The 20,481-nt window shown below is 32.8% G+C and overlaps 3 protein-coding genes and 1 long non-coding RNA gene across 7 annotated transcripts; all 4 read right to left on the bottom strand.

Moving 5' to 3' along the window:
• Positions 1 to 868: 868 nt before the first annotated feature.
• On the bottom strand, positions 869 to 2,430 carry LOC133673212 (uncharacterized). Of its 2 annotated transcripts, none has more exons than XR_009834961.1 (3): positions 2,112 to 2,430; positions 1,594 to 1,885; positions 869 to 1,043 (listed from the first exon to the last, which is right to left on the bottom strand). It is a non-coding gene; the product is annotated as an uncharacterized LOC133673212 (long non-coding RNA). The 2 variants fall into 2 exon arrangements; XR_009834962.1 differs by having other exon boundaries at positions 1,594 to 1,645; positions 2,112 to 2,428.
• Positions 2,431 to 3,766: 1,336 nt separating this feature from the next.
• On the bottom strand, positions 3,767 to 6,854 carry LOC133673211 (rust resistance kinase Lr10-like). Of its 3 annotated transcripts, none has more exons than XM_062093928.1 (5): positions 6,482 to 6,622; positions 6,005 to 6,380; positions 5,537 to 5,566; positions 5,412 to 5,441; positions 3,767 to 5,053 (listed from the first exon to the last, which is right to left on the bottom strand). In XM_062093928.1, exons 2-5 carry the CDS (start codon positions 6,330 to 6,332, stop codon positions 3,954 to 3,956), a joined length of 1,488 nt encoding a protein of 495 aa, XP_061949912.1. In that variant the 5' UTR covers positions 6,333 to 6,380; positions 6,482 to 6,622; the 3' UTR covers positions 3,767 to 3,953. The 3 variants fall into 3 exon arrangements, with proteins under 3 accessions (XP_061949912.1, XP_061949909.1, XP_061949910.1); XM_062093926.1 differs by having other exon boundaries at positions 3,768 to 5,053; positions 6,005 to 6,376; positions 6,482 to 6,854; XM_062093925.1 differs by having other exon boundaries at positions 6,005 to 6,854.
• Positions 6,855 to 12,549: 5,695 nt separating this feature from the next.
• LOC133673035 (rust resistance kinase Lr10-like) lies at positions 12,550 to 15,644 on the bottom strand. The gene is made up of 2 exons (XM_062093635.1): positions 14,908 to 15,644; positions 12,550 to 13,689 (listed from the first exon to the last, which is right to left on the bottom strand). Exons 1-2 carry the CDS (start codon positions 14,913 to 14,915, stop codon positions 12,858 to 12,860), a joined length of 840 nt encoding a protein of 279 aa, XP_061949619.1. The 5' UTR covers positions 14,916 to 15,644; the 3' UTR covers positions 12,550 to 12,857.
• A 1,837-nt stretch (positions 15,645 to 17,481) lies between these two features.
• LOC133673555 (LEAF RUST 10 DISEASE-RESISTANCE LOCUS RECEPTOR-LIKE PROTEIN KINASE-like 2.1) lies at positions 17,482 to 20,353 on the bottom strand. The gene is made up of 3 exons (XM_062094424.1): positions 19,318 to 20,353; positions 19,126 to 19,155; positions 17,482 to 18,782 (listed from the first exon to the last, which is right to left on the bottom strand). The coding sequence occupies exons 1-3, from the start codon at positions 20,147 to 20,149 to the stop codon at positions 17,647 to 17,649; spliced, it is 1,998 nt and encodes a 665-aa protein (XP_061950408.1). The 5' UTR covers positions 20,150 to 20,353; the 3' UTR covers positions 17,482 to 17,646.
• Between the last annotated feature and the right edge of the window lie 128 nt (positions 20,354 to 20,481).

The raw sequence follows: 20,481 nt of genomic DNA, 5'->3' as shown, positions 1-20,481 counted from the left end.
TTGAGTTCCTATTTAACTAAATGCGACTCTAAAAAAAATTCAAAATGATATTTTTTTAAAAAAATATTAAGATTAGAATATATTGGATTAATTCAGTTCAACTTAAATTAACCTATCAATTTTATGACTTAAATTATGAGACAAAAATAACCTCATGTAAAGTAAGTCAAAACAAATTATAAAGTTTAGATTTCAATCAATCCAATATTGAAAAATAAACTTAAAAAAAAATAAAAATAAAACCTAAATCAACAAAAGCTAATTTGTCAAATCTGTGACATGAATCATCAAATCATAATAAACTTATAAAAAAAATAAAAAAAAATATAAAGCTTCATTCTTAATCAACTCAATGTTGAAGGATAAAATTAAAAAAAATCAATTAAAAAAAAACAAAAAAAACTCAAGCAAACCCGTCAAATCCATAATCTAGGTCATAAGAACGAGATAACCTTATAGAAAACAAACAAAAAAAATTGACTGGAATAAACCCGAGTTACACTATGAAACCCATGTCACAGCTCATGAAACTAAAATAACTACATATACAGCAAATCAAAACAAATTATGAAGCATAATTCTTAATCAACCCATTGTTGAAAATTTTTTTTCTAAAATTCAACCTAAAAAAAGAACAAAATAAAATGACTCAAGTCAATCTAAATTAACCCGCAAGATTCATGATCCAGGTTGTGAAACTATGATAACCTAATAGAAAGTAAGCTAAAAAGAATCACGGAATCTAATTCTTAATCAATATAATGTTGAAGAATGAAATTCAAATTTAATACAAAGTAAAAAAAGGAAAAAAAAAAAACACAAGTTAACCCACTAAACTTGTATCACGTATATGAGATCAGGATAACAATGTAGAAACAAACCACTTTTTATTTTGTTTTTGTTAATGTGACCAATCCCTCAAAGTGAAAAACATGAAAAATACCCCCCTCTCTCTCAGGCCATGGTTTCAGTCACTAAGAACCACCACCCCTCCTCCTATAAGCCACCCAAGAACCACCACTTGAGCCTTGTCTTGGATCATCCTATACTCAACCAGAAAAGAAAACTGATTAGCTTAGACTTTGAAAGGGAAATAAAATTAGGTTAACAAAGCAGAGTAAGAACAAAGTGCACTAAAGTGAGGCTGCCATTGTAAAACTGAACAACAAATATGTAGATCCAGTACATTGATCACCATTAATCATAAGAACCTATGTTGCTCAGCTGCATCAATTTCTGTTCGTTAAGTTTTTTCAGCAAGGAAACCAACAACATCCGGCATAACATGGCAAGAAAAACTTTTCCTAGAAGCAGTATGAAATATTCCAAGGATGGCAGAGAACTCAATCTTCATAAAAATTGCAAAAGCATTTCGATTGAAGGCTAAAATTTGCTATTTTTCCGAAAAGAGCTTTCAAACTAAATCGATAATTTGAAAGTTTAGGGTCAATCTTTGGAGCAACGATCACCACAACAACACCATTCTAAGAAGTTATCATTTTCGCGGAGCGAAATCCAACGGTTTTTTTACTGCTTAAAAAAAGAAAAAGGTTTTCTAGCAGCAGCATAAGAATTAAAAGAAAAAACCCATACCTATTAGTGATGAAACCAAATACTTGACCCATCTTCCTCTTCATCTTCAGTTCTGCAAGCAGCAACAGCAGATTTAAAACCAAAATCTTGTAACCCAGAAAACGGGATTCCCACGTCTTGTTATTTTTCATCTAACAAAAAAACTGAAGAAACAGGGTTCTTCTTAAGAAATATTCCGTGTAAGATGGAAAATTAGAGCTTCCATGATAAATTGGTGGCTCCTCCTGGCTTCAAACTCCAGGAACCTCAGCTTACACTTGTCATTGGTGACCACTCCAGACGATGAATTCGCCTATGACAAAGATTAAAAAAAAAATGAAGCTATAATTCAAGACAGCTTATAATTAATCGTCACTAATGAATGATCAAGAAGAAAGGAAAAACTTGTAATCATTAATTTCAACGCTTGATGAATCTTGAATTTGATTAAGCAATAAAAAGCTTTTAGTGAAACCCTAAAATCAACAGCAAACCAAAAAAAATCAAATATAATCAAGATGGAAATATAAAAAAATCACCTGGCCATTGATCATGTTCTCGGACCTCTTCAACTGAACCACCCTCTCCCCAAACTAAATACCCAATTTCCACAATCTATTCCCATAAACCTGGATGTGATGGGCAGTCGCCTTGTAACCTTCAATTTCCACAATCAACGATATCTCCTTTGTTTCTGCCTGTTTCATACCTCCTCTCCTCTTTCTCACATCGATTTGTTTTAGAAGAGAAGGAGAAGAACTGGCGATCGCCAATAGCACCATCTTCACCCTCCTTTTCTTCTACCTTCCCTGTGATTCTTCTCTTGCTTCATCGTCTGGAGAGAGAGAGAGAGTGTGTGTGTAAATAAATTATATAATTTATTTATTTATTAGTGTTTATAATTTTTAGTTTATTCGATTATATGTGTATAAATTTTTTAATATATATATAATTGTTTATAAAAAAAAAAAATCATAATATTTAACCGGTTCTCTAACCTAGGTGGCATACATTAGACTGTACCGAAGTGTTTGGGCTTTAATTTATTGGGAGCCCAAATGCATCTAACCTTGAAATCGATTACAACTTTTTTTTTTTTCAAAAACAAAACAAAAAAAAATATATATATATATATATATAATTAATTAATTTTTTAAAAATAAATTATGGATAAATAAGAAATTAATAAAAAAAAATCTTGGTTAATATGTTTTATAAACACAAGAATCCTTCCCTTATAAAAAAAATACAAAAGTTTTTTATAAATTATATAATAAAAAGTTTAAAAGTTAAAATTATATTTATAGGCTATAAAGCACTTTCGTATAGATGAGAGGTTTTAGGCTAAATGATCTTCGTATTTAAATTACACGGGCTTACTTAGCTTGGGCTTAAGAAAAGGTATGTTGTAAAGTAATTTTTTAATCCCATAAAAATAATTTTTTAAGGTAGCATATGAACAATTACTTTTTTTTTTATTTAAAGATTTTTATTTTTTATGTTAAAAAACTATTTTTTATGATGGATAATTAAAAATGATAAACAGTAAAGATTAATCTTGGTAGTTCTATAAAAATTATTTTTAAGATAGCATGGGAGCAATTTATCTGAACAATTATCTTTCTACCTTTCTATGTCTAGAAAGTTTAGTTTTTATATCTAGAAAGTTTTATTTTTAATGGAAAAAAGATTATTAGATTATTTTTTTATGATTGATAATTAAAGTTTATAAACAATAAGAATTAATTAATTTTGCACCACTTTTAATTCTAAATTCTAGTATAAATAGGGAATGAAAATGGAGTGTTTTCCATAACTTTCAATGGTAGTTTTTTTTATTGTACAATATTTTTCTTTCCTTTTCTATTATATTTACACTGGTTTTAATTTAATACTTTATATTTTAAGTATATTACATTATTTTGTATACGCTAGTTCATAGTAAGAACACTCGCAATACACAATATTTCTTGACTTTTTTTTAATTTAAGTTTTAATATATACAGTAGAAGCCAATGATGCAATGAAAATGAGGCAAAAGAGTGAAACTAAGTGGATTTCCAGTGCCATGACTAAGAAAAAAACTCAAAGTTTGTGCCAGTGTAAATAGTGCTTAGCAGAGCGGTTTATGACTTTTAATAAATTTGATGTAAAATTTTCATCTGATAAGAATGTAGATCAGTTCAAACCGAACTAGCCAACTAGGACTCTCTTAGCTAGGTACACAACTAGGAAATAAGGTGGAAGATTATAGTTTATCATAATGATAGTAACTTTCGAAGAACTAGTATCATTCATGGGACAAGCCTTCCCCTGCACGAGCAGAGTATTTCATATCAGATCATTTAATTATATGCATTTTCAATCAAGCTGAGTGATTCCTAAGAATAATCAGACATGGAAGATGACTCTCCACAAGTGTTCATTGGCTTCTCATCTGGATATAGAACAGGTCTCGGAGGCAGTTGCAGGCTTTGCATGTCTCCTTCAAGCATCTCCACAACTTCGCTCATTGCGGGCCGATTCAGAGGATTCATTTGTATACACCACAACCCTGTAATAATCATCTTCCTGACTATTTTTTCTTCCTCTTCCGTGCCACCATCTCCAATCTCTATAGCCTTCTCATTAGAGACTTGGTCATGAACCCAATCTGGCCAGTAAATTCGGCTTGAATTCTCTGTCAATGCGTTCAGATTCTTCCTTCTGCCAGCCATTTCCAACAGCAACATTCCAAAGCTATAAACATCAGCTTTGTATGAGATGCGCCCGATATTCTTGTAGAAAAGTTCTGGTGCCATGTAACCTATCGTTCCCCTCACTGCATTGAGAGATTTAAAACTCTCATTTGTCGAACACAACCTAGCAAGCCCAAAGTCAGAAACTTTTGGAGCGAAGTTTTCATCGAGAAGAATGTTGTGAGGCTTGATGTCAAAATGTAGGATCTGCATCTCACAACCTCGATGTAGATATTCGATGCCATGAGCCACTCCAAGGGAAATCTCATGCAGTTTTTCCCAGGTTAAAGAGACAGATCTTTCTTGAGAAAAAATGAAATTATCGAGAAATCCATTGAGCATGAAATCATATACAAGAGCGCGCTTTGATCCCTCAGCACAAAAACCAACTAGTTGCACTACATTGGTGTGGCGAATCCTTCCAATGGTAGCGACTTCATTGATGAAATCTTGTCCATTAGCCTTGGATTTGCCCAGCAATTTTATCGCTGCATAATGTCCACTGCGAAGCTTTCCTTTATACACGCAACCAAAACCCCCTTCTCCCAATTTTTCCTTGAAACCTTCGGTCATCTTCTTAATCTCTGAATAAGAATACCTCACGACTGGCATAAGATTGTTATGAGTGTGTAGGAATTCCTCAACTGTGTCATATGCTGATAGATGTCTTCGTCGCCATTTATAGATCAAGAATGCAATCACAAACGGACTCCCAAACATAAATTTTGTGCCCTGAAGTAGTGCTGTGTGTGAAATTTGAGAGGAAAAAAAAATGAAGAGAGGAATTGTTATTCTTTCTTATTAATATATATCAGAGATTGATAAATACTCAGCATGGGTTAGGTTAGGCGTTAGGATTATTTTTCCGAGTTGAAAAATCATATAAAATCTAGACCAAAATGAGACGACTCAGGTTCAATCAAGTTTCATAAGAGCATACTCTTAACCAAAAGGTATGTCTCAGACATAAGGCAACCCCAAGAGTGCTGCTAAGGAAGAACTTGGCATGAGTAGACATTTAGGAATTATCATTCGTATATGCTAATAAAATATGATGCAGTATCACAACTTCAAAAAAAAAAAAATAAGGGGAGTTATTACCAATGAACAGGAATACAGTCTGCAGCACGCCTGCAGAGAAGGTAAACAAATTTAGAGATATTATAGTAAGGACTAGTTGGAATTACGGAATCAAGCATGAAGAAGTGGGGAGATAGAATCCTCACCTGCGATTAATTCCAACCAAGAAAGTCCATCTGGACCAAGAGATCAGTTACAAAGATTAGATTTGTGATTTGAGAAAATATATAACGGAGGTTATTACAAGATGAAAGAAATTGAGAAGAAACAAATGAATGACTTAGCAAAATTATCCTGGTTTTACCTTTTGAATTCAAATCTTGAGGTTAACGTCGAGAAGATGCTATTAAATTTTTCTGAATGTATTAAAGAAGCGAAACTTACTTTTGTTAGAATAAGTTGTCTGAAAATTGGTATAAAAATATCATTTATCGTCGAATAAAAGAAAACCACGAATTATTATGACAAATGATATGACCATCTGCAGCCTATGATAGCTTGATTGGACCGACCGTACGATACTCAGCACTACAATATGCTTCAGAAATGGGGAAATCATGCAAAGAGAAGTTGAAGATAGAAAAACGAACAGTTTGTTATTCAATTTTGCCCACCTGCGCAGCCTGTCTGGTTCGAATCATAGATGTAGCATCCATATGCACAGCTTCCACACATGCTATTGTGCCATGAAAGCTCAAACCCATATGCCAGCTGACTGTGAATTTCCTTGAAGGATGTATTCTTGTAATCCTTGGCTGGCAACAACGTCATCCTCTCTAAGCTGCACAGTTTCATCAGATCCGAAGCCTTCATCCCACCAACATTCACATAAGAACGCATCAAGAGTGAAACATTGGAAGATTTTTCTCCGTTAAGGCAAGTACTAGTGTCTACGTACAGAGGAGAATCCACTGGATTTGTGCAGTTTATGAAAATCATCATCTGCGATAACGGGAGAGGCTTGTATTTGGGAAACGACTCCCACCCTGTCTTCTTGTATTGAAACCATGTATATGGATAAACATCATCTGCGATATAATCTAAGCCTGTAAATATTAAATTAAAAATAGTATATGCCCTTCTGGAATTACCTAATCTTGCATATGTTAAAGAAAAATCAGGACGAGAAGAGCAATCATTTTCTTTAACACCAGGATCCACCACTCGGATTGTCAAGTTGTTGTAGTTGATTGCCTGCACGTAGTATTTTCGTGAGTCTAAATACAATACTGTGGAGTTATTTTTCTCGCAGTGGAGGGTATAGGAAAGGTTTCCACAGGAAGATGGATCACTTTCTAGCCTAAAGGGGTAGCTAATATTATGATTTCCACATGAAGGGGCACAGAGATTGGTATCCTTGCAGTTGCTGGTTTGGAAGACTAGCAGCAGGAGGAGTAAGGCTATGTAGCCACCAAAGAGGAGCCTAGCCATGGGTGGAGAAAGAGTGTGTAGTCCATAATCAATCCATCAAGTCTTTAAAAGACAACAGTTAAAATAATATAAATATATTTTGTGAATTAATCTAATAATATAAATTTTTAAGTTGAATCGATATTGTAATATGATATTAAAATTTTATAATTAAAAAGTCATGAATTTTAATTTTATTATCTTTATTTATTTAATAAAAATTAACTATACCAATTTTAAGTTTAAAAGATTTTTATTTGCATAAATACATTAGAAAATAATATAAATTATATATTAAAAATTCTTTTAAATGAAATTGTTTTTCTTACCGGAGAAAGAAAAACATAGAAGAAGTTAAAATCTAAATGCCAGTTTTTCAATGAGAGAGTTTCATCAGCGTATTAAAATGACCAAGTTATCCTTTGAAATGTAAGAGTCACAGTAATGAAGCAAAGATTACTTTGATATAAACCACAAATGCATCAACTCTGAACACCACAAGCGTCAACATATAGAGCGCACCTTCTCGGCAATTGTAGAAGAACAGGTCAAAGAGAATCCCACAGAAGTGTATTTGCTTGAAAATATAGGGATGAAACTGTATTTGCTTGCTAGATTAGTTTTTAAATTGTATTTGTCAAACTTTAAATTGTATATTTTGTAGTAAGTAGAAAAAATTAAAGAAGAATTGATAGGAAATACTAACAAACTGGGAGATAGAAAGGATTCAATCACGATATATTTGAAATTACATGGACTCAATTGTTAAACTTTCATATTTTCATGTCCATTACTTTTATATTTTTTCCCTTGACAGAAATGATTGAGTCAGGATATATTTAAAATGTTAGGGACTCAATTGTAATGCTAAACTTCTATATTTGTGACAAATTAAGAATTTAGTAATACTTTAGAGGTTAATTTGAGTTTCCTCTGTAATTAAACAACACCTAGCTTTTATAACTTTTCTTCATTGCAAACAGTCATCCTGCGTGTTATTTGAGCCTATCGATTCTCTTTTTAGATATTATTAGATTATTTTTTTCACGTAAATAAAATGTTCAAACACTGCAACGTTGCCAATCCTTTTTGTAATAGAAAAAAATTTAGATCATATTGGAATTGACTAAATATAATGTAATTGATTTTATAAATTTAAAAACAACTCGAATAATTGGTAATAAAATAGTTTGACTTCAAAACAAAATTAAAATAATATTATTTTTTAAAACTACTGAGATGAAAACATGTTAGATCGACTCAGATTAATTTATATTAACTTGTAAATTTCATAACTTGAATCATGAGACCAAGATAGATTCATGTAAAGCTAATTAAAATAAATTATAAAATTTAATTTTTAATTAATCTAATATTAAAAAATAAAATAAAAAAATAAAAATTTAAATCAACCCAGAGTAACCTATTAAATTTATTTATCAAACATGATTATCTCGTAAATGACAAAGAAAATTTAGGAAATCGGTCCAAATCAAAGGTTAAATTACTGACAATACCTGCTCTCGCTTCCTTTCTGAATGAATGGCCACCATTCAGCGAAACATTTCCACAGAACACATAAACTTCATAGATTCCACTCTTTTCAGGAGTGTAAATCACATTAAAAGCACTGGCCAGAACTTTTGAGTTTCCTGTAGACTGAATCAAAATAGAAGAGTTGAACCCTATCAAATTAAGGCGTGTTTTTTTTTTAAAACAAAAAAGGAGCTCTGTTCGCAATACTATAATTTTTACCAAGTACCTTGGTGAAGCACGGCACAAGGTAGCCCACTCCAACATGAGTTCTCCCTTTCAAAACCAAAAGAGCTCTGTTCTCATTACTATAATTTTCAATGGATGACAAGGTGTTCCTGAAAGTCTCACCGACTAAAGGAATATTTAGATTTAGAAAGAAATAAAAGTTAAGTCTCAAGTTTACAAGGTCCTTTGAAATCTTGGAAATAGTAGGGCCGTGGCATATCAGCTTGCTTTGCCGCCTAATTTATCCTTCATACATCCAGTGTTTCATGTTTTGATATTAAAAAAATATTTGTCTAATTCATCTCGTATGATGAAAGTTCAACTGATTGAGCTGAGAGAAGAAATGTCATATGAAGTTTAACCGATAGAATGATGGATCAACAAATTAAAAAACTTCGGTCAAAGGAAATCACATCGGTTAGAGTTGTGTGGAGGGGACACTCACGTGAAGAAACGATGTGAAAGCTTGAGGAGGAAATGCTCAACAAGTATCCATAGTTGTTTGAATTTGATGGTAAGACTTGGGTTCTTAAAGTTTAAATTTGAGTGTTGTAAGAACCAAATTTTTATCCCAAATCCAAATTCAAGTCAGCTCAAACCCAACCTAAGTTAACCTAGGTATATAAGAAAAAGTTGCAAGAGAATTGTTTTTCTTTCTTCTAATTCTTGTGGTCATTGTGACCCTCTCATCATCAAACCAAGAATTTCAGTTTTTGATCTTGAGTTTTTAGGTTCAAGAAATGTAGAGGTAGCAAGTAAATGGTTCCATCTCATGTGACTTTCAATTAGGGTTTATATGGATTTGAAGTTTATGTTTTTAATATTGATTCATGATTATTAGGAGTTTAAGGTTATGTATTGATTTTGAGTATGTTATTAGAAATAAGAATTTGTGAGTTGATTTGTTTAAATTGATTTTTATAGGTTAAGAAATTTATTTTTCAACTTTTCTGGAAAATCTAGACAGAATGGTCTTGAGGTTGAAAATGATGAAATTTTATTTTTGTCCTTGATTTATAAATTACAGTTTCATCCCTTAACTTTGAAAAAATTATAATTTGACCCCTAAATGTATTTTGAGATTTTGGACAGTGTTATAAGGATTGTCATAACCCAATTTTTGAACAAATAATAAAAATTAAATATAATTGAGAATGGGGTTTAAGACAACACAAATTCAAAGTTAAGGGTTTAAATTATCAAAACTGAAAGTTCATTGGTCATAAATTGAAGAATTAATAAGTTTGGGAATTTAAATAAATTTTATATTAGTTTAATTAATGAAATCAAGAGCTTAATTGAAGAAATATCAAAGTTTGGAGCTGATTCAAGGGAAAATGCAGGAAATTAAAGTCCAAAGATCAAATTGAATAATCCAGAAACCCAGGACTGTTGTATAAATGACGCTATAATAAAGGGATTTAATTGAAATTAATCCAAGGTCAAAATTAAAAAATTATTGATTAAGGGACCCAATTGATACATTTCAAAACGTCAGGGACCAAACTACAATTTGTCATTTTTCATGCCAAATGACGCCGTTTTGGATCCTACTGTTCATCGTCTGTTGGCTGAAGACCGATTCAACAGGGAAAAATCCGGCAGATCAGGAACAGGGAAATTCCAGCAAATCAAGGCCATTACACCACGATGCCGTTTCTGAAGCCCACGATCTCTCGCCTCCACGATGCTCGTCATTTCTGGAGGCAGGGACACAAGACTTTCTCTGGCTTTATAAAAGCCGGAGAAAAGCCTCAGTTGAGGGGGACTGAACAAAAAAACACAGGGGAAAGACGGAAAAAAAAAGGACGACGAGCGGAAGACCAGAACACAAAAGGCACAAATTCACAGACGAGCGGGAGAAGCAGGGGGAGAAAAAAAGAAAACAGGGCATGAACAGGTCAGAAAAGAAAGACAGGCGAACAAACACAGACGAAGAAGAAAAAAAACAGAGGACCGAAACCAGTAGAGAGAGAGAGAGAGAGAGAGAGAGAGAGGACAGAGAGAGCCAGAGAACAAAACAGGAAATAAAGAAAGCAAAAGAGAAAAACAGAGCAGAGGAGGCAACATCGTTCGTCCAACACAGTGTGCCATCGTCTTCGGCTACGCCTCGCTGCACCAGGTAAGTCGTTCCTCGTCTCTCCCCGCCTTGCATTTCATTTGTTTTGGCACTGTGCGAAGGTAATTTTAATTACCTTCTCACTGTGCAGCGCATGCATGCGATCTACAACAGTGCCCAGCCGGGTCACTGGCTTGAGCCAGTGACCAAGCCGGGCTGGGCTGGCTGGGTCCAGCCTAGCCTGTATGGGCTGGGCTGGACCCAGCCCAAAAAAAAAACATACATGTGCTTTCATAAAAAATAATAAATTTATTTTATTGGATTATTCACTGACACTAGAATCAAAAATAAAAATACTAATTTAAATTTATATGTATATGCGTAAGAATAAATTTATTTTATTTGTTTATTCACTAACGCTAGAGTCAGGAATAAAAAACACTGATTTAAATTTATTTTGTTTTTATAGCTACATAATATTTACTAACACCAGAGTTGGAAGTATTCGTAGTTGAATATTCATTGGCGCTAGAGTCAGGAATATTACACGCAAACCGTCATCGTATAAACCAATAGATTTTTAGCAATTTAAGATAAAACCAGCAATGCAGCTTACCTAAGGTAGGGTGCGCTAGGGGTGCTAATACCTTCTCTAGCCACAACCAGTCCCGTACTGTAGAATCTCTGTTAACCAGTTAGGGTTCCTAGTGACCATAATACTAGGTGACAACTCCTTAAACAAAACCTTTCCCCAAGAATAGGATGACACAAATCTGTTCTTTTTCACTAGTTACTTTTAGGGACGCTCTAATGTCGGGTGTGACAAGGATGATGAATCTCAGTTTGAAAATTAATTTGGAATATTTCCAGTTTGGTCCCTCAATATTTGGAATTTACATTTTAGTCCCTGAATTTTATAAAAATTACAGTTCAGTCCCTGATTCGTTCTGGACAAAATTGAGAATGGTTTATGGGTGAAATTTCAGTATGGTTATGTATTTACAATTTGGTCCTTCAATTTTGGTAAAATTACATTTTGGTCTCTATTTTGGAAAATTATTGATTTAGTCCCTAAACTTAGGAGACTAAGCCTAGTTTTATTTATGCATTGAAATCTTTTATTTGTATTGTTTTTTAGTATATTTCGAATATTTGTTGTAGGTTCTCCTAATGATCCTCAATAAGATTTCTGGATCTTTCATCTATTTCTTTTAGCTCTATATTTTCCAAGTGAGTGGAATAATCTTTAATATGCATATGATATAAATAAATATGTATGTTCATTAAATGATGAGTACAATTAGTTAATCACTTGAATATTTATATATATTGCTTTATTTTCTGACTACTAATTTATTTTTGAATTTACACTCACATTCTGTTGAAATAAAATGTATTCAACATGATATACATTTCTTTGACGATTCTGTGAATATTTATTATGTCTTGATATAAGACTTTTCAGTAACTCCATGCTAATAGAGAGTAGTTAGCCTATATGTACATAATATTCTTGTATAACTAGCTGGTGAGAGAAGTATCAGCCTGTGGCGATTGATCCTCCCATAATAGTCACCTTCGGGTGTCATATAGTCACCTTCAGGTGTCATCTGATATCTGACATGTACTCCATTACTTTATGATAATATGCTTAGTATGTATATCTATATCATTTGATTTCATTAATTTTGAATAATATAATATTTCTAAAGATTAAGAAATGATGTATATTTTTTTTAAATAACTTGTTCTTTTGATATGTCCGTTCTGAGACTTAGTGTAAGTGGAGTGTTTTTTGACACCACTCCTGCATTATTGGTTATGGACCCAGGATTTGAGTCATGATGCAAATATCCATAATCAAATTCTTGAGAGATCAGACATTTTATATAAAACTTGGATTAAAGCATACCTTTTTTGAAATCATAGTAAAACGAATCAAGAAGAATATCCATCACATGCAGATTTGATCTAAGAATTTCATGGGACAAGCCTTCCCTGGCACATGAGCAGAGTATTTCATACAAGATCACTTAATTATATGCATTTTCAATCAATCAAGCTGACTGATTCTGAAAATAATCAGAAATGGAAGATGACTCTCCGAAAGTGTTTATTGGCTTCTCATCTAGATATAGAATTGGTTTCGGAGGTAGTTGCAGGCTTTCCATGTCACCTTCAAGCATCTCCACAACTTCGTTCATTGCAGGGCGATTCAGAGGATTCATTTGTATACTTCACAACCCTGCAATAATCATCTTCTTGACTATCTTTTCTTCCTCTTCCGTGCCACCATCTCTAATCTCTATAGCCTTCTCATTAGAGACTTGGTCATGAACCCAATCTGGCCAGTAAATTTGGCTTGAATTCTCTGTCAATGCGTTCAGATTCTTCCTTTTGCTTGCCATTTCCAACAGCAACATTCCAAAGCTATAAACATCAGCTTTGTATGAGATGCGCCCGATGTTCTTGTAGAACAGTTCTGGCGCCATGTAACCTATCGTTCCCCCTGCTGCAGTGAGAGATTTCTCGGTCTCATTTGCTGGGCACAACCTAGCAAGCCCAAAGTCAGAAACTTTTGGAGCGAAGTTTTTATCGAGAAGAATGTTGTGAGGCTTGATGTCAAAATGTAGGATCTGCATCTCACAACCTCGATGTAGATATTCGATGCCATGAGCCACTCCAAGGGAAATCTCATGCAGTTTTCCCCAGTTTAAAGAGACAGATCTTTCTTGAGAAAAAATGAAATTATCGAGAGATCCATTGAGCATGAAATCATATATAAGAGCGCGCTTTGATCCCTCAGCACAAAAACCAACTAGTTGCACTACATTGGTGTGGCGAATCCTTCCAATGGTAGCAACTTCATTGATGAAATCTTGTCCATTAGCCTTGGATTTGCCCAGCAATTTTATCGCTGCAGAATGCCCATTACGAAGCTTTTCTTTATACACGCAACCAAAACCCCCTTCTCCTAACTTTTCCTTGAGATCTCTGGCCATTGTGGGACTGTGGTGCATCCAGTGGAACCCAGTGGACCGTCCTTCCATGAAAACCGGTGTCCAGATGCTGGAAGGGAAAGGAGACAGGTTAAGTACACCTCCTAATCCTCTTAGCTCCACAGCTGCAAAGAGAACGAATACAAGTATGCTAAGGCTGTGATCTAGGAGCTGCTGCCTACAGTGGATTCTGAGTAATTCGCGGGTTTTTACACAAATAAAAGAATAGCATGCATTTGATTGAAAATATGGGGATGAAACTGTATTTGCTTGCAAGATGAGTTCTTAAATTGTATTTCTCGAACTTTATGATGGTGCAGTGTATTATTATAGTGTGTGTCTGGGGGTTGTGTTGTTTTTTTTTTTTAGTATTTTTAGATTATTTTAATGTATTAATATTAAAAATAATTTTTAAAAAATAAAAAATATTATTTTAATATTTTTTCTAATATTAAAATATTTTGAATAATAATTTTTAAAACTCCAAAACATGCCTTAAGATACTTAAAGTTTAGGTACTTTTTCCTTAGTATCTATTATTTTTTTGGTATTTTTATTTCATTTTAATATATTAATATTAAAAATAATTTTTAAAAAATAAAAAATATTATTTTAATATATTTTCTAATAAAAAACAATTTTTAACACTCCATGAGAGGCATTTAAGATACTTAAAGTTCCAGGGACTTCTTCCTTGGTATCCATTACTATTATGTTTTCAGTTGAAGTGCATATTTTATGCTAAAAAACTAATACTTTATCGTTAAATAGCTAAAACTCTAACTAGCATTAGTGCCCTTCCTCTTCTGAAGAGGTCTTGGGCTCCAACCTCTCCTTGTAATAAAAAAAAATAATTTAAAGAAGAATTGATAGCAAATACTAACAAACTTGGAGATAGAAAGGATTCAATTGCTATGCTAAACTTCTATTTTTGTGACAAATGAAGAATTTAGTAATACTTTAGAGGTTAATTTGAGTTTTCTCTGTAATTAAACAGCACCTAGCTTTCGAACGAACTTGAAGGAAACATATTTATATGTTGTCGTAGATTTAATATATATATATATATAAAATGAAGCTATAATTCACAACAGCTTATAATTAATCGTCACTAATGAATGATCAAGAAGAAAGGAAATACTTGTAATCATTAATTTCAACACTTGATACAAACGATATGAATCTTGAATTTGATTAAGCGATCAAAAGCTTTTAGTGAAACCCTAAAATCAACAACAAACCAAAAAAATCAAATATAATCAGGATGGAAATATAAAGAGAAAATCACCTGGCCATTGATCATGTTCTCGGACCTCCCCAAACTAAATACCCAATCTCCACAATCTATTCCCATAAGCCTGGATGTGATGGGCAGTCGCCTTGTAACCTTCAATTTCCACAATCAATGATGTCTCCTTTGTTTCTGCCTGTTTCATACCTCCTCTCCTCTTTCTCACATCGATTTGTTTTAGAAGAGAAGGAGAAGAACTGGCGATCGCCAATAGCACCATCTTCACCCTCTTTTTCTTCTACCTTCCCTGTGATTCTTTTCTCGCTTCTTCGTCTTGTACAATTTATTTATTTATTAGTGTACATAATTTTTAATTTATTTGATTATATATATTCATAAATTATTTAATTTGTTAAAATTTTTAAATCATAAAAATACATTAAGTGTGTGTGTGTGTGTGTGTGTATATATATATATAATTTTTGTTATAAAAAATCAAAATATTTAATCCCAATACGTGGCGTGCATTAGACTGAACCATAATTGGAAGTATATGGGCTTTAATTTCCTGGTTCTCTAACGTGGCGTACATGAGTAGTTGGTTCTCTAACGTGGCGTACATTAGACTTTACCATGATTGGAAGTGTATGGGCTTTAATTTCCTGGGAGCCCAATTTCATCTAACCTTGAAATCGATTAGATCCACAGACCGCCTGTATAATAATGGATTAATGGCCTAGCAAATAGATTATGGGTTAGTTTGGAATTTAAAATTACAACTTTTTTTTTCTTTCAATATATATATATATATATATATATATATATATATATATATATATATACTATTTTTTACTTTTTTTTCATGGAATAATTACGTGCACTGAAAAATTTAGACAAGAAACATTTTAAACTGAAGTGTTGAGGATGTAAGACATTGATTTAATAATTACCTCTAAATTAGTATTTTGGACAGCCATGGAGGGTAATGGCTGTCCCAATATCATAGGGTAATCTTTTAACTTTTATTAGTCTCTCATGAAACATAATCCAAGCCATTCAATTCAACCCATAAATTTACTTAGCATGTTAGATATGTTATAAATTTATAATTTTAAAAACATGGTTCATCATTAATTTTAATTTTTAGGATTAAAACTTTATTAAAAATTATTCTTTAACAAAAAATAAATTATGGTTAATATGTTTTATAAACACGAGAATCCTTCACCTTACATAGAAAAAATAATAGATTTTGTGTCAATTGGTCAGGTTTTAAATTTAATTTTCAATTGTTATGAGTTCGAGTCCTCTCAGAGCTACTAGAAGTTTACATGGTCGTTAACTTTAAGACACATAGGAATAGTCAAGGTGCACGCAAGCTAACTTGGACACTTATATTAATAATAAAAAAAAGAATAAGAGATTTTTTTATAGTTTATATAATAAAAAGTTTAAGAGTTAAAATTATATTTATAGGTTATAAAACTTTTACCGAGGAGGTTTTAGGATAAATGAACTTTGTATTTAATTTACACTGGCTTTCTTAAAGAACAATTTGTCTTAACTTGGGTTGGGATAAGGTATGTCTTTAAATAATTTTTAAGGCAGCATATGAACAATTTATCTGAGCAATTATCTTTCTTTATTTAAAGAGATTTATTTTTAATGTCAAGAAATTATTAGATTATTTTTTATGATGAATAATTAAAAATAATAAATAGTGAAGACTAATCTTGGTAGTTCTATAAAAATTATTTTTGAGATAGCCTATGAGTAATTTATGTGAATAATTATCTTTCTATCTTTCTATGTCTAGAAAGTTTTATTTTTATGTCTAGAAAGTTTTAGATTATTTTTTATGATTGATAATTAAAGTTTATAAACGATAAGAATTAATTAATTTTGCACCACTTTTAATTCTAAATTCTAGTATAAATAGGGAATGAAAATGGAGTGTTTTCCATAACTTTCAATTGTTCCTTTGCCTTCTTCTCTTTTATTGTTTTCAAACTTCCTTTTCTCTCTTTTTTTTTATTATAAAGGTTAATTTCTAGTACTTTGTAGAGAAATATTGAATTTAAAAATAAATGATTTAATTCTTAAAAATAATATTTTTCTTTCTTCATCTATTATATTTACACTGGTTTTAATTTAATACTTTGTATTTAAAATTTAAGTGTGTGTGTGTGTGTGTGTGTGTGTGTGTGTGTGTGTGTGTGTGTGTGTGTAGAAGAAGCCATTGATGCAATGAAAATGATGCAAAAGAGTGAAACTAAAATGTTTATTTTTTTTATTTTAAAAGTGCTTTTGAAAAAAATTAAAATTTTTTTTATTTTAAATTAATATATTATTAATATTTTTAGATATTTTGATGTGCTTATATCAAAAATAATTTTTAAAAAATAAAAAAAATTATTTTAATATATTTTTAAATAAAAAACACTTTAAAAATTAACTATAACTATACTCCATGTTAGTGGATTTCGAGTGCCATGACTGAGAAAGAAACTCAAAGTTTGTGAATTTATATCTCTGCTTTTAAAAGGGATGTGTAAACAAGGCTTAGCAAAGCGGTTTATGACTTTTGATGGATTTGATGTAAAAATTTCATCTGATAAGAACACGGATCAGTTCAAACCAAACAAGCGAACTAGGACTCTCTTAGCTAGTTACACAACCAGGAAATAAGGTGGATGATTACAGTTTATCATAATGGTATTAAGTATCAAAGAACTAGTATCATTCATGCGACAAGCCTTCCCCTGCACATGAGCAGAGTATTTCATATCAGATCACTTAATTATATGCATTTTCGATCAAGTTGACTGATTCCGAAGAATAATCAGACATGGAAGATGACTCTCCACAAGTGTTCATTGGCTTCTCATCTAGATTTAGAACAGGTCTCGGAGGCAGTTGCAGGCTTTTCATGTCTCCTTCAAGCATCTCCACAACTTTGTTCATTGCGGGCCGATTCAGAGGATTCATTTGTATACACCACAACCCTACAATAATCATCTTCTTGACTATCTTTTCTTCCTCTTCCGTGCCACCATCTCCAATCTCTATAGCCTTCTCATTAGAGACTTGGTCATGAACCCAATCTGGCCAGTAAATCTGGCTTGAATTCTCTGTCAATACGTTCGGATTCTTCCTTTTGCCTGCCATTTCCAACAGCAACATTCCAAAGCTATAAACATCAGCTTTGTATGAGACACGCCCGATGTTCTTGTAGAACAGTTCTGGTGCCATGTAACCTATCGTTCCCCCCGCTGCAGTGAGAGATTTCTCGGTCTCATTTGCTGGGCACAACCTAGCAAGCCCAAAGTCAGAAACTTTCGGAGCGAAGTTTTCATCGAGAAGAATGTTGTGAGGCTTGATGTCAAAATATAGGATCTGCATCTCACAACCTCGATGTAGATATTCGATGCCACGAGCCACTCCAAGGGAAATCTCATGCAGTTTTTCCCAGCTTAAAGAGACAGGTCTCTCTTGAGAAAAAATGAAATTATTGAGGGATCCATTGGGCATGAAATCATATACAAGAGCACACTTTGATCCCTCAGCACAAAAACCAACTAGTTGCACTACATTGGTGTGGCGAATCCTTCCAATAGTAGCGACTTCATTGATGAAATCTTGTCCATTAGCCTTGGATTTGCCCAGCAATTTTATCGCTGCAGAATGTCCACTGCGAAGCTTTCCTTTATACACGCAACCAAAACCTCCTTTGCCCAACTCTTCCTTGAAACCTCCAGTCATCTTCTTAATCTCCGAATAAGAATACCTTATGACTGGCATAAGATTGTTATGAGTCTGTAGGAATTCCTCAACTGTGTCATATGCTGATAGATGTCTTCGTCGCCATTTATAGATCAAGAATGCAATCACAAACGGACTCCCAAAGATAAATTTTGGCCCCTGAAGTAGTGCTGCGTGTGAAATTTGAGGGGGGAAATCAAAGACCGAAATCATGATTATTTCTTATTGATTATAAGATAAACACACAACATGGGTTAGGTTTGGTGTTAGAATTTTTTGGCCTAGTTGAAAAATCATCTAAAATCTAGACCATCATGATTTGTAGAAAAGCATACTCTTAACCAAAAGGTATGTCTCAGAACTAGGCATAAGAAGACATTTAGGAATTATCATTTTATATCTGCTAATTATAAAATATGATCCAATATCATAGCTTGAAAAAATATAAATAATCAATAAGGGAAGTTCTTACCAATGAACATGGATGAAGAAGTGGGGAGATAGAATCCTCACCTGCGATTAATTCCAACCAAGAAAGTCGATCTGGACCAAGAGATCAGTTACAAAGATTAGATTTGTGATTTGAGAAAATATATAACGGAGGTCATTACAAGATGAAAGAAATTGAGAAGAAACAAATGAATGACTTAGCAAAGAGAAGTTGAAGATAGAAAAACGAACAGTTTGTTACTCAATATTGCCCACCTATGCATTTTGTATGGTACGAATCATCGATGTAGCATCCATATCCACAGCTTCCACACATGCTATTGTGCCATGAAAGCTCAAACCCATATGCCAGCTGACTGTGAATTTCCTTAAAGGACATGTTCTTGTAATCCTTGGCTGGCAACAACGTCATCCTCTCTAAGCTGCACAGTTCCATCACATCCGAGGCCTTCATGCCACGAACATTCACATAAGAACGCATCGAGCGAGAAACATTGGAATATTTTGCTCCATTAAGGCAAGTGCCAGTGTCTACGTACAGAGTAGAATTCACTGGATTTGCACAGTTTATGAAAATCATCATCTGCGATAACGGGAGAGGCTTGTATTTGGGAAACCATTTCGTCCCTGTCTTTCTGTATTGAAACCATGTATATGGAAATCTGATCATATAATCAAAGCCTGCAAATGTTGAAGTAAAAATAGTATATGCCCTTCTGGATTCACCTAGGCTATCAAATGCTAAAGAAAAATCAGGAAGAGAAGAGCAATCATTTTTTTTAACACCAGCATCAACCACTCGGATTGTCAAGTTGTTGTAGTTGATAGCCTGCACGTAGTATTTTCGTGAGTCTAAATACAAAACTGCGGAGGTATTTTTCTCGCAGTGGAGGGTATAGTTAAAGGGGTTGTGGCTAATATTAAGATTTCCACAGGTAGATGGATCACTTTCTAGGCTAAAAGGGTAGCTAATAGGATGTTTTCCACATGAAGGGGCACAGAGATTGGTATCCTTGCAGTTGCTGGTTTGGAAGACTAGCAGCAGGAGCAGTAAGGCTCTGTAGCCACCAAAGAGGAGCCTAGCCATGGGTGGAGAAATAGTGTGTAGTCCATAAACAATCCATCAGGTCTTTAAAGACAACAGTTAGAGCAGTAACGTTAAAATAATATAAATTATATTTTATGATTTAATTTAATAATTTAAATTTTTAAATTGAGTTTATATTTTGATATAATATTAAAATTCTTGATGATTAAGAGTTTATGAATTCTAATTTCATTATCTTTATTTATTTAATAAAAATTAAATATGAGATAATATGGATTTGTATAAATTTTAAGACTAAAAAATTTTTAATTGAATAAATATATTAAAAAATAATATAAATTATATATTGAATATTTTTTAAAATGAAATTG

Source organism: Populus nigra, chromosome 14 (genome assembly GCF_951802175.1).
Source record: "Populus nigra chromosome 14, ddPopNigr1.1, whole genome shotgun sequence".
Lineage (NCBI taxonomy): Eukaryota > Viridiplantae > Streptophyta > Magnoliopsida > Malpighiales > Salicaceae > Populus > Populus nigra.
Note: the sequence above shows the minus strand (reverse complement) of the source record. Positions and strands in the feature narration are given on the sequence as shown.

Bases quoted from the DNA above. Each gene is read 5' to 3' on its own strand.
- LOC133673211 (XM_062093925.1), bottom strand. From the start codon at position 6,821: ATGGCTAGGCTCCTCTTTGGTGGCTACATAGCCTTACTCCTCCTGCTG. The intron at 5,567-6,004 runs GTGGGCAAAATT...CTCTTGGTCCAG, and splicing joins GAACCAGACAGGCTGCGCAG to ATGGACTTTCTTGGTTGGAA. The intron at 5,054-5,411 runs GTAATAACTCCC...TTTCACACACAG, and splicing joins GACTGTATTCCTGTTCATTG to CACTACTTCAGGGCACAAAA.
- LOC133673555 (XM_062094424.1), bottom strand. From the start codon at position 20,149: ATGGCTAGGCTCCTCTTTGGTGGCTACAGAGCCTTACTGCTCCTGCTG. The intron at 19,156-19,317 runs GTGGGCAATATT...CTCTTGGTCCAG, and splicing joins GTACCATACAAAATGCATAG to ATCGACTTTCTTGGTTGGAA. The intron at 18,783-19,125 runs GTGAGGATTCTA...TTTCACACGCAG, and splicing joins TTGGTTGGAATTAATCGCAG to CACTACTTCAGGGGCCAAAA.